A 14514-nucleotide genomic window follows, 5' to 3' on the forward strand; every position below is an offset into this window, starting at 1 on the left:
GCCATTTTTCTGACCAATCCTCCCCGTTTAGATACAACCCATAGATGATACATTGTAATTTGTCAATATTTTCATTATGGGGGGAATGTAATTTTATCTTCCATTGCCTATCCCTGCATCCATGACTCCCACAGAAAGGCTAAACAAATAAAAATATCTGTCAGGGTTGTTGGGTGAAAAAAATGTACGTTGAAACATTTTGGACACTATGCTTATTTATTTCTGTTCTCAAATTTTCTATAAAAAAGAGCTTAAAATAGCTATAAATAGAAATTACCTAGATGTGAGCTCTACAAATAAACTATTTAAAATTTGAATTTTAAGCTAGAACGAATTTTTTTACCTTGAAAAAAAGTAGAAAACTTCTCTATTTTTTACAGAATAATTCCGGCATTCGTACTTCAATTTTAAGCTTTTTATAATTAGGGTCCGTCCGTCCGAACGGATAACTCTTTTCGTTAATTTAGGCATGCTTCAATTGTCCTATCGATTTCAGATAAATTAAAAAGATTAAATAAATGTGATTTAATTATTTAAAGTTTAGATCTTATTTAATTAAATATTGTACTAGTGAGGTTTAGCCCACAAACGCAAGATTCTAGAAAACTCTTATGACCAATACAAAGCATTCCCGGAAAGTAAAACATCTTGGTTAACTATAAAAAAATCTGCAAAAGTTAAAGAGAAAGGAGTAATTTTTTCTGGATAATTCCATTCTTCTATTATCTCTTCATTGTTTCGGTAAGATCTCATTTTATGTAAGTAGATTATAACCCCCCTTCTTAATTCTTAATGAGGGGGGGGGGGGTGACAAAATTTGAAATTAAGTCAAGTGGTATAAGGATAACACCCTCTTTTAAATATGGAAGTGGAGTTTGGCGGGTAGGAATATATTTATAGTATAGATGTATATACAGAAAACTACCTCCCTACCTTTTTCATAGACCTCTTTCGTCTGCTTCTAAATTATTTTCTGCTACTTGGCTGTGTTAAGATAAGCAAACCATTGGTTGATTTTCAATGACCCAATAGAAAGATTGCACAAGGCGGTTGCGGTGGGGAGATACAGTTATTTAACCCTTTCTCCCTCTAGTGTTTTACTCTAATGGGTGGGTGTATCATGAGGTTCACAATAAAATTAATGTAATGCTCTAATGTTTCTGTGTAAAGGTAATGGTTTAATCCTCCCCAGAGGATTAGAAACAATGACGTTTTTATATAATTACATTAGCTCTAAATACATTATAGTTTAAATATAATATATATTATATTTTATGGATAAATCCATTATAAATCTATATTTAGAGTTCGTATGAAAATGAAATAGAATGAGTCTAAATTTTAAAATGAATATTAATATAGATTTTTTAGACACACAGAAAACTGTCCCGAATTTGTATTAATTTTGAGGAACAAAACTCCAGTTACGTCATATTTTTCTTTCCCGAAAAAGGGAAGGGGGAAAGAAAAAAAAAGGGAAGGGGAGGAAGAAAAAAGAGATGGGAGAAAAGGGGGTTTTCCCCATCTCTTTTGAAGAGATTTTCTTCCCCCATTCCCTTTTTTGGGAAAGAAAAATATGACGTCACTGGAGTCTTGTTCCTCAAAATTAATACAAATTCGGGACAGTTTTCTGTGTGTCGATTTTTTACTGTACTTTTAATGGTAAGGATTAGAGCCACTGTTTTTTAAGCCACGTGGCTAATACTCTGGGAGGCTACCAAGCCACGATTAAACTGATGATCTTTTTTAACATTAGAAATAATACATTTATAAAATATAAGACAAATCCCACAAAATATTTATCTAACAAACAAGGTAGTGAAACTGTATTATAAAGATTTTATGCGAATTTATGATTTTCGTAAAGAATTCCTCTGAATACAAAATTTTCCATGGATTGACTTTTTATTATAGAAAAATCTAAGAATTTGCCAAAAAGAAATGTAAAGGATAGTCTTATCCGTAAGAAGCGCTGCAACAACAAGCAAAAAAATATCTAAATTCAAATTCTTAGTAGATCGTGTCAGAGGCGTCCAAGCTTTTTTATTTGGGGTGGGGGGGGGGGGGGGGGTAAAATTTTGAAAATAAAAATTTTGGGGGGGGTAATCTTTATTTCATAGAGACTTTTTTTTTATTTGGGGGGGACACAACCCAATCTGTTCCGATTTTGTATCACTTTTGAAAAGTGCGATTCCTGTGACGTCATATAAAAAGGGAAGGGGGGAAGAAAATCTCTTCCCTTTTCTCCCATCTCTTTTGAAGAGATTTTCTTCCCCCCTTCCCTTTTTCTTTCCCAAAACGTATATGACGTAACTGGAATCGCACTTTTCAAAGTGATACAAAATCGGGACAGATTGGGTTGAGTCTTTTGGGGGGGGGGGGTAAAAATTGAAAATCCAAAATTTGGGGAGGGGGGTAATTACTAGGGTTGGGCCGGATATTTTTTTGGCCGGATACCGGATATCCGGCTGATTTCAGATGCCGGATATTCGGTATCCGACCGGATATCCGGTCAACGCCGGATATCCGGCAAATATCCGGTTATCCGGTCAAATTGCCGGATATCCGGCCGGATAACCGGCCAAATTACTACATATTAAAGTATCAAAAAAGGATATAGTCCCTTTCGTGGCAACGCACCTTAAGAGGCGATTCGTTGTATTTTTAAAATTGCTTTTAATAGGTTATTTTAGGTTAGGTTAGGTGATTGCCCCGCAGGGGTAGGCAATTTGCCCCGCAAGGTTAGAGTCCCCCGCAAGGGGCTAGAAATAGGAGGAAAGCTACCGTGAAAATACGCTCGCTATACCCGCAAAAAAAATTTCTTCATAAACTGGTGTTTTATATTATACTAGCGGCTGCGTCCCTAGTATCTAGGGATATTAGAAGGGACATGAAAGTGCAGAAAAATAACTTAAAATCTTACAACGACTTTTTTATAAAAATTAAACAGCCTATAACCACTCTGGGACCTATAAGAAGCTTCACTCTAAAGGAGAACCATATCTGTTCAGTGGTTAGCGAGATCATTCGGTACAGACAAAAAAAGCTTACTTCTTTATATAATAGGATGAAATTAAGGTTAAAACTTAAAAATTAAGTAACTATTAAATGATCTTTCTTCTTAGCAAATAAATCTATTTAACTATTACTACCCTCAATCTATAATATCAACCCCTAACGGTTAGAGGATGGGCGGGGAGGTGGTGTTGAATGCCTGCCCCCCCCCCCCCCCTTCTGTTTTTTTCTATCCAATTTTCTGTGTATAAAAGGGAAAAAATAATGGGAATGATATGTAACTGAGAGTTGAAATTATTTTAATACCTCCTTCCTGGAGGGCACAGGATGCCAGCAAATCTGGTAAGGTCATTCAGGTAAAAAGTAAAAATATTTTTTTACTTAAACAAAGCATTTCATGTTATCTAATACTAAAATATCCTATAGTCGTACATCCTCATATGTAATATAGGTGTTCAAGTCGATTTCAGGTTCCAGTTATAATCCTGCAAGTCCTGAATCTCCAGGTCTCTAGGAATCTTTAAACGGTTCCTGTGACCGCAAATTTTTACTTGAAGATTTCAAATTTCAAACTTAGGCTTTTTTATATAGCTTCATGACATATTACAATTTCATAAAATCCGTTGCCGTTTACCTGCCAACCGTCGGTTTGCGGCTGGCAGCTGCCAAGTACTGCTGCCACCGCCAAAATTTATGTTTTGAGATTTCTAATATAAAATTTACATAAAGATAAACATATTCAGAAAAAATTGTTCTTCTAGCTTCAATAATAAGAAAATTACAGCCATTGAAGATTAAAAAAAAAAACAGAGATTTTTGTTGTAAAATATAAAAGATTATATTGCCGGATATCCGGCCGGATAGTTTCAATATCCGGTATCCGGCCGGATATTGAAAATGGCCGGATATCCGGCCACACCGGATATCCGGCCCAACTCTAGTAATTACCCCTCCCCCCCCCCCACCTTTGACGTCTATGGATCGTGTAGCATAGTAGGTTAAGGTGATGTTTAAATTTGACAATTGCAAAGCTTTTTGAGAGAATATTGCACAATAACTTAATTTTTATGTTTGCTTTGGTCTTTTTTAAGGACAGATTGACTTTTTAGTAGCTGTGATACTAAAAATATTCCTAGATTCAAAGATTATCTTACCCTTTTATTTGTTAAATTGTTTTAATAAGTTAGGCTATTCTAAATTTATTCAAAACTATTTCTAAACCTAGATAAAGTTTTCTGAATTGGTTTAGCCATTTCAGAGATTTTTTGCTTCGAATAAAAATAACATAATAAAGCAATAGAAAATAATTTTCAGTCGTTCTATAAAGTAGTAGAATGTCTAAGTATGGAAGTAGCAGAGTTTCTGTTTGTTTTACTGAAAGTCATTTGCAATTCTATTATATTTGTAATATTTTTTTATAGCTTTGAATATCCAAATCAAATTTCGTGTTTTACTTTATACGTCTACTAGCGGCTTCGCCCCTAGCCTCTAGGGGCTTTGCTCCAAGAGGTTTGATCAACCTAATTTTTCGTATTTTAGATTTAAAAAGAAAAAGTAAAAAAAAAAAAATTTTTTTTTGGGGGGGGTATTTTTCATTTTTTGGGGGGGTTGGGGGTGTCCCACCCCCCAAGAAAATAGCTTAAAACCATCACAGGACCAGTAGGTATATTCCCTGAAGAGTAGAGCCCAATCGGTTCAGTGGTTGCTGAGATCTTAAGCTTCAGACGGACAGACAGACGGACAGACGGACAGACGGACAGACAGACGGACAGACATCGTTCTACTTTGTATTATAGATAAATAAAGGGGCAGTTATGTCTTTTTGATTTAAAAATGCACAACATCTCATAAAAACTGATCTTGTTCATGAAATATTTTTTGCTGTGTCTGAGGTTCCACCAGGAAGTATGCTAGGTGGATTGCCAAGGTCAACTAAATTCCCGGAATAAAAACAAATTTTATTACATGAGGGGAAATTATTCATTCAAACTTAGACAATTCTTTATTACAAAGTAATTTGATATTTGCTTATTTTTTCTTTATTGATATCGGCTTCTTTAATAGAGATAAAATTTTGATACTAACACTATCTGCTGCTCCTCTAGCTTCCAGGGGGCTCTTAATTTACGGGGTGGGGAAAGACAAACAATAATATTAAAATTTGAGATATACGTATAAAAATAAAACAGCCATTGACCTATGTTAAGCGTCCATGAAATTGTGAATTCAATAGGCTCAGTAGAAAATCTTTAAAATGCAGACAAAAAGAACCTTACTACTTTATATAAAAGCATGTCTGCGTTACAAAGTGAACCTAGTAATAGTGTCTAACTTTTTATCTTTGTGACGTAACAAAAATCCATCTCTTTTTTAGGGGTTTCCTTTCCCACCTCCCCTCTCATCCTTCGATTTTTGTTACGTCACAAAGTTAAAAAGTTAGACACTATTACTAGGTTCTTACAAAGTATATCTATTTATATGTCAACTGTTTTGTTAAAATCAAAGATACATAAAATTATTCTAATGACTTATTTTCAATTTCAGTTGGAGGAACGTTTTGGGGAGGTGAGGGATCCGATTCACAGCAGGTAAACATTTTGTAAGGTTGCAACGCATCTCTGTAATTGTCTTTTTTTTGTTCACTTACTCACTTACAGTGTAATAGTGCAGAAATATAAATTTAGTCTTACAATGAATTTATGATTCTAGTTATTTCTAATGTGCACTAGTACTTTCTCACTTCTAGTCTTGAAAATGAGATATTTATGTTCTTAAGTTTAAAAGAACAAGGAAGTTAGCATCTCTAAGTAGCAAAGCACAAAAATTCATGGACAAAGTAGGTTTATAGAGAAGAGAAACCTTTAGAAAATAAGGTTTGTCTTTTGAGGGATGAACAGCAGACAGACAGATAAAACAATGTATAGGTCAGGTGTGCAATTTTCATAATTTTCTATACAATAGATCTTAAATATTTTTCCTGTGTAATGAGAGTTTTTCACTAATTAATTTGTGGAAAATTCTGTGCTTTTGTTTTTATTTGTACTTTTTTTATTTTTTTGCTTTAAGCGATTATTACCAATAATTGTTAGAGAAAAATCTTCTATTACATTTCTTATTTTTTCATTTCATAATGTATTTCTAAAGAAAAAGGTTCGTTATTCCTCTATAATCCGTTCTATAAACGTTAGTTGGTCGATATTGAATATCAATATCTAAGCTACATAAGGACATTTTTTATTCAAATTTTTTCTCTATGCTTAACTCTTAAGGGAAGCCCTAATCCATTGTAACCTAACCTAACCTGACTTAAAGTAATAAACAAATTAACGAGAATCTAACTACCCCCCCCCCACACTTCTTATATTCAATATGTTTTAAAAGAAAGGGGGGGTAGAGTTTCTGTGCTCAAAAGGGTACTTTTAGTGAAAACGCCTGTCTTTTGTGCGTCTTACTTGTTTAGCATTGTTTTTATGGATGTTGTCATCCTTGTTTTTCTTAGTTTCTCTCTTTTTCCATTGGTTATTGTCATCCTTGTTTCCATTTGTGCAATTATCGTGACAAATATGATGATAATTGTATTCTTGATATTTTCTTTTCACAAAACTTTTTCTACAAACTTTTATGACAGTTTATCCGAGGCAAATTTGCACCAAATGTTTTCCTACAGAAATAAAGGTATCCTATTATATAAAGAAGACCAAGACAGAGAGAGATAGAAGATAATAAAAACTAAAAAGAGAAAGAAAAAGGAAAAAGAAATGACAAACAGAAAGAAAAAAATTTAAATTAGCAATCAAATTTTTGGCAAAGAAATAATGGCAGATCTTAAATTGTTGATATATTACATTTATTTCTGGTCAGATAAGTTAGTCAAAAGTTTTGTATTGTTTCTTTTTGTATTAACCAGCTTTACTAGAAGTAATGTTTAAGCTTCTATAAAGTATTAAAGATTAGTTGTTGATTCACATTTCATTTAGAAAATGTTGAAAAGAAAAAATCTTATATACAAACTAGTCATTAAATAAGTCCTGCTTAATTATTTATTAAAAGAAGAATATTTAATCTAAAATTGGACAAAAGAAATTTACATCTTTGAGGAAACTATTGTGGATATTCAACTACCATAGGGGAAAAGTGTGGATATTCAACTACTCTTGGGATATGCGTGGATACTCAGCTACTATTGGGGAATTCGTGGATACTCAGCTGGTATTGAGCCCAATATTACTTATTTTCCCCCTTACTATTATTATTACTTACTATTTATTTATTTCCTATTTAAAACTGTTTAAATTAGTAAATATTATCCTAAAACGCCTGTACTTGTTTGAATTTTATAAGTACCATCAAATGAGAATCAAATCTTTCTGTTGGCATGGCGACAATCTTCAAATACAGACAGATAGACACACAGACAGATAGACACACAGACAGATAGACACACAGACAGACAGACATCCTGACTATTACATAGGAAGCTAAATGTTTTGAGTAGATAGCCGTTTGAAATGATTTATAAAAGAAACTACGTGTCCTACCCCTGCAGGGCTCGAAATAGCATCTAACCTAACCTTTTGTTGTGTTTAGGAGAAGGGTAAAATGCCCTTCCATGTAAAGAGCAGCAAGTCTTCACCTTCAACCTCTGGCGCAGCAGGATTTGATTGTAAGTACATACATACAGTATATTTAGTTGTAGAGAAGATACACTACTATTTTTTTTTCTTGGTTTGTCTTTAACCTCTGTCACATTTCACGTGAACAGTAGTAAGAAAAAGAAACCATATCGAAGAGAATTTAAGAGTGATAAAACAACTGAAAACATTGCTGGTCTAAATTCACTTTTTGCTTTATCTAATTAATTTGTTATAGCTTTGCTACTAATGGATGCAATCCTTGTTGTTTGTAGTTATCTAATTTAGTGATCACATGGACCCTTTTTGCTGAATAATTAAATCTTTTATTTAAATCTAATCACATAATTGCTTTGCTATAATTTTTTTCTTTATCACAGCATTTTTTAGTAATTATTTGTCAGAGGGTTCCATATGATCCTTTTTTTCCCTTAAATTTGTTTTAACAATATATAGAGATGTTTTTATAAAAGGTTGAATAATCAGACGTACAGAAGTTTTTAGTTACTAATTTTAAGGTTTTCTGTTTATTCGAACTTTTATATATATCTCTAATTGAAACTATATGTAAATAAAATGAGGCAGTATAAGGATAATTGTCTAAATAATACTGCTTTACTTTATTTCAGTTTACAGTAGTTAGAAAATTAGTATTATAAAACAGAAGTAAACTTTTGAAAAATATAAATTTTAATTTGTTAAAAATAGGGGTTTTAAAGATTTAAAAATAAGTTTTTGATAAACAAATGTATTTTCAATTAGAAGATAAAAAACTAAATAATTTGCTATGGAAAAGAATCTCTTTATTACATTTCTATCAATCAAAGTGTCAAAACTTTTCTTTTACATAAGTTATAAGCTGCTTTAGTACAACTTTTAGACAAATTAGGGTACAAACTAATATTTTTTCATTTGTCACGTGTTTCTAGCTTTTCAAATAATTTTTAAAATATTTTTTTCTATTTAAAACAATGGTTTTTGGTTCATTAACAACTTTAAACAGAATCTAAAGATTAATATATAGATTTTAGGAAGTTGGTTTTATAAAATGTTTCATAGATTATTATTATTCTTGTTTAAGAAACGCAAACATGAGACATTTTAAAGCAGTTTACAGTGCCTAATAAAAAAATGACGTCATACAATACAAATGCTCAATGATAGGCCAGTATACATTGTAATTGACCAATTGTAAAATGTATACTGGCCTATCATTGGTAATTTGTATTGTATGACGTAATTTTTTATTATGCATTATAGGCTGCTTCAATTTAAATTAATTTGACATGATAAACAAAAATATTTATAATAACACTTACATTGAATTCAATTTACTATTTATACAATACAAAGATAAAATATTTTCAAAATTTGAATCATGCAATCCTCATAAATATTAAAAAATTGTAAAGTATATCAGAAATCTAAAGGGATAAGACAATGGCTGATAAATTGATGTGCATTCCCAATGAAGTTACGCAAAATTATCTCTTCAGTAGGTTTTAATTAGTAGTTGAAACGTTTGGACACTTAACTTAATGAACCAACCAAAATTCATGTAAAGTCCCCAAAGTTGTTAAACCAACGAATTTGAAAATTTTATTATAAAACTTTGGAGTTTGTGTTATAAGCAGCCCAATGTCCCTTTTCTGAAAATATACACATTCTATATTTAGATCAAAAACTTATTTTATGAATATGCTGCAATTTCACTTTTACAGAAAAAGGGCGAGACAATCCCCCCCCCCCCCCCTCCAATACCTATACAAGGTTGGGTGTAGTGGATGGCGACCGACACAGGTTAAGAGCTACCCACAAGTGCTTCAAAATTTTTTTTTTTATTTAAATTTAAATTAGGGCAGAAAAGATGGGGAGCTGCGAGTAAGGGTTTTGAAAACCGATTATGCTGCAAAAATAGACTTACAACATTCAAAACTTTATCTCTTTTATCTATCTTACAAATTCTTTACTTAAAAAGTATATATTTGAACTTATTTACTACAAACATCAAATTTAAAATGCATTACCTCAGAATTTATTTAAAGTAAAATGTATAAAATGAAGGAAAATAAAAAGTACACAAATGTTTTATAAATATGTTTTGTTTGTTTGTTTAAATTGTATTAGAGTAAATTTTGACAAGGAATGCTATATGCAGTAAAGCTTAATAAACAAACTTATAATCTAAGCTACAAGCCAGACTGACCCAAATCGTATCTGTGCTATATTATCCTTAAAATGTGTTAAATTAATGTCAGACACAAAAACTAAACTTTTTCCTGTATGATTTTTTAAAACAAATCTCTGTTGAATTAAAAAATTGGAGCTGTCATTCCCATATATCAGACAAGAGTAAATTCAGGATTTTAAGAACTATGAATTTGGAAGGAACTAAAAAAGGCCAATATAAGCTAGAAAAAAGACCATATTTTGAATTATAAAATTGATACAGAAAGAGTATCACTTTATGTACTGATATCTATTTCTTTTGATCTTAAACTAATTACTTGAAAATTCTTATTTGTGGTATTTACAAAAAATTATCCAAAGGAAAAGTCTTTTCTTTAGTCTATGATTCTATTATTAAAACTTATCCTGTATCATATTTTGAAACGTATTTTATTATTCACGAATTTAATTTTTTTAGAACAAATATAATTTTTCAATTTTAGTTTTAGCATTCTTGACTTTAACAAAACAGTCGAGATGTTCTTTTTGTGAGAAAAAGAAATGTACTATGTGAAATATCAATTCAACCCAGAAATAAGGAATAGCCAACTAGCGAAATAAATCTAAAATAACAATTGTAGGGCAGAAAAAAGGTTGTCTTAACTATTAAGCGCTGCCCCCCCAAAATCACGAAAAAATCTGCTTAAATTACCAAATATTTTTTCGAATTAATTTACATAATGGTTGGTTATACCTGAACTTAACCCTCCCCCCCCCCCCCCTCCCACTTTCCTCTACAGAAAACACTCAGTATTTAGCACATTTTAGTGAAGCTTGATTTATTCGCCATTACCATATCCTAGTTTAAGAAACAGTACAGTACATAAAGTTTATTTGTTTAAAATCTAATCTCCATAAAGCTAAAAAATCAGGAAAAGATTTTGATTAATTTTGGTTTCCTTCCTAACCTTTAATCCTCTTTCTTATAATTAAGTTTTGTGCTCTCTGAACTTTTTAGCTTTATGTAACCTAATATTAATAATAAATATGTCTATCTCAAAAGAAGGATCTCAATAAAGGATTGAACGATTTTGGGGGAGGGAATAAAATAATCCGCATTGAATTTTTTTTATATTTTCTGTTTTATCTAAAATTAAAAGTGGAGGGTCGACTTCCGCCCTTCCCCTCCACCATAGTAGCCTCTAGGGTCGTAGCGAAGCTATTCTATTAACTACTTATTTAACATAATTACAAATTTATTTTAAACATAAATTTAATCACAAACCAGTAATTAACTTTTATTGACATACAATCTTAATTATTATTTGTCGATAAACTTCTGTGTTTTTTTTCTCTCTTTCTTTTTCTGTAATTATTATATCTAATTTCCTATGAACCTAAAGTTTTTCTCTGTTATTTATTCCCAAGAATAAAGTACAAATTAACCAAAAATTCTCTCTTACTCTTTTCTTCTCTGAAAATTATTTCGTCTTCTAACAACAATTATATAAAGAGAAAGAGAAAGAGAGTTTATACAACTTTAATGGTTAATATTTCTGTGTAATTTCTGTGTGTGACAATTAAGTGTGTCCTATGATTCTGTGCATGTTTTCTGTGTGTCTGTGTATATATAATTGTCTGTCCGGTTGTTTCTAAGCTTGTGTGTGTGTGTGTGTGTGGTTTGATTCTCTGTTCTAAAAATAGAATTTGCAGCTGGCTGGCGGTGGCTGGTAAAGGGGTAGATGGCCGTAGATGGCTGACAAATCATGAATGGCTGAGGATATGAAAATAAACACACACACAGACACATAATATTTATTGTACACTGACTTAAACAATCCTATGATTTGTCGTCTTGATTTAAACTTTCCTGAAAACTTCAAGTAAAATAAATCTACATTAAAAAATCTTATGAAATGACATCAAAAAGTTTAAATTGAATGATTTTTGAGCTTATTAAAAAGTCCTATTTTTCATTTGTATTTAATTCATAAAACAAATTTAAATGATTCAATCATTATTTGCTTTGAAAAGAAATTAATTCGCAATTTCTTATCATATAAGATTCAGTATATAATAATTAGATGTAAGATGTCTCTAGTGTATTTCCTTATTCCACCTGTTATTCTCAAGATTCGATTTTAGCGACATCTTACGACTAAAATCTACTATTTAATATCAGCTGACCCAGGCCAAATACGGCCTCGAGCTAAACATTAGAATTGGTGGCGTGCCGCGCCACTCCGTCTTAACTCCTCTATCAGAATGATAATAATGTGTGCGTGTGTGTTTGCTCGTGTGTGTGTTTCCAAGTTCATCTTACAGGAATGGCGTGACGCGCCATCACGTTAGACACTTGTCTTGATTTAAACGGCACTCCTTAATCTTATCAAGAAACCGGTTTTCTCATTTTTAATTAAAACGCAAAAACATCATATTAAAACACTAATAAGTCGTTGAATGAATTTTTGGAAGTATATTGAAAAAATGTTCTAAAATTTATTAAGGAGTTGTGTGATTTTTCGACCCGGACCGTTGCTACTTGGCCATCCAATAATACTTACTTCCATGTTTTTGTATTTTGTTGTCTGCTGCTACTCATAGCTTACACACACACACAGAAACACACACACACTCTTATATTTATATTATTCTTCTCTCGACTGTGTTCAAAATGACGTTTTCTTTTCCAAAGTGAGGCGATAGAAAGAGAGAGAGAGCCGTTTCTCTCGCCGTTGTCGTTTTTGGAGGCCGTCACTGTGATTTTGTCTGTGTGGTGTGTGTGTGTTTAAGTGAGGGCTTACACAAAATATTGATTCCATCATATACTTTTATATACTAAACACCTCTACTTAGAGCCTTAGAAATACATTTTCTGTGTTTATTTTTGATTCACAGCTTCAATTGATAATTTTCCGTGATAAATTCATAAAGTGAGATTCTAGTTTTATTAAAAACCAGTGATTTTATCATAATTTTAGTATGTTTTTATTATAAAAATGCTTGTGATTCAAATATAATTTTGGCCTCAGCGAGTTTAAACAGACAGACAGACATTACAATTATATAGAAAAAGGTTTAATATATATATACAATATATCATATTTTAACCATACATATTTAATATAAATATTTTTTTCTAGTATTTAATATATTTTCAAGAAACCCTATATTATTTATAATTTTCTAAAGAAATGGATACATGTTTTTTAATTGATTTGTACTATTATTACTTATTATGCGATTTTATGACAATTAAAGCATGATTTTTTAGTTAATAAACTTGAAAAACTTGTTTTAAGACATGAAAAATGTCGTTAACAACAATTTATAAAACCTATTTGTTTAAAAATGTCATTTTTATGAATCTACCATAAGATCTACTTATAAAAGGCTTATATAATTGATAGGTATAGCCATAGTAAAAACACGTTTGGATTAAAGTACAACAAGGATGAAAAAAAATATACTAAGCGAAGCTAATGAAAGCAGTATTTATTTAATACAAGGTTATTTTTTTATGAATAGCTATTTTTTGTTTGTTTACCTAATTAAGATGGCTATTTTAGATATTTTGCTGAATATCATCTTTTTAATTTTACAACTAGCGGATGCGCCTTTAGCATCAAGGGATTCTGTATTCTAGGAGGTAGAGAAGGGCTAAAAAATAGCCTAAAACCATCCCAAGTATAAAACCATCCTTGGACCTATTTGAATCTTCCCTAAAGTAGAGAACTCGATCGAATCAGTAATTATTGAAATCTTAAGCTTTAGACAAAAAAAATAATTTTACTTTATTTTATAGGATTATTTACAATCAATATTAGTTTAAATGTAATGGACGTTCGTACTTCTGGGCATGACCATGATTACCTAGTAGCTACGCTACTTGTGAAGTCCTACTTTGAATAATTGATGTAGAAAATGATCATTAAAGCTTGCTGTAAATAAAACATGACCACGAATAATTTAATCATTTTTAAAACAAAATTAATTCTATGGTGAAGGATTTCTGTTATTTTAAATTAGAAGGTTTTCTATTCATAAAAGTTTGGAAATACATGATTGTTTAGTGATAGGTTTTTTGTTTAAACGTGCTTTATATGATATTTAATTGTATACAATTTGATCGATGTCTATTTCATACCTAATCAGCATTATTTAGAAATCATAAAATTTTCAGAATTATTTATCAAAACTGCACTGTATAAGTGTACTCTCCATCTTTAAATCAGCATTTTTAAATGTCCATCTTTATTTATATCAAATAAATTATTTGAATAACTATTAGTCAATGCCTCGCTTAAAATGCAGTTTCAGCAAATTTTCAATTGATATTCAATATTTTGATATTTTTTTGCAATTGCCTGGCTCTCATAGTTATGGATTAAAGGCTGAAGTAAATAATTTTAAAAATGGTTTATTATGTTAAGTGCTTGTTTACCAAAGAGTCTTTTTAAGGGAGGGTGATTTCACCAATATAAAGGAGGATGTAGATTCTGCCCCCCTCTTTTATCCTCTTCAGGCTTTTACCCCCACCCCTCGTTTTAAGATTTTCCACCAAGCAAAATATTCTCAAATATTTTATATTTATGAAATTCATTTTTGTTAAAGCTTAGAAAGTTAGGTAGTCAGTATAGTTTTTTTTAGATGAAAAACTTCGGGTCTTATAAAAGCTTGTTAAGCCTTCATTTAAGAA

At 31.1% G+C, this 14514-nt stretch overlaps 1 protein-coding gene across 8 annotated transcripts in view; it reads left to right on the plus strand.

Annotated features, from left to right (window-relative positions):
- Positions 1-14514, plus strand: part of LOC145314110 (uncharacterized) — a 415520-nt gene that overhangs the window by 304971 nt on the left and 96035 nt on the right. For all 8 annotated transcript variants that reach the window (XR_013877630.1, XM_080153896.1, XM_080153899.1 and 5 more), the window contains exons 13-14: positions 5560-5603; positions 7603-7678. Coding sequence is in view for 7 of the 8 variants with exons in the window: in XM_080153896.1 (XP_080010022.1) it covers positions 5560-5603; positions 7603-7678 (120 nt within the window). In the remaining variant the exon portion in view is untranslated. The remainder of the gene's footprint in view (positions 1-5559; positions 5604-7602; positions 7679-14514) is intronic.

The sequence above is a fragment of the Acartia tonsa genome, chromosome 3, assembly GCF_053477335.1.
Source record: "Acartia tonsa isolate MP-2025a chromosome 3, ASM5347733v1, whole genome shotgun sequence".
Taxonomy (NCBI): domain Eukaryota; kingdom Metazoa; phylum Arthropoda; class Copepoda; order Calanoida; family Acartiidae; genus Acartia; species Acartia tonsa.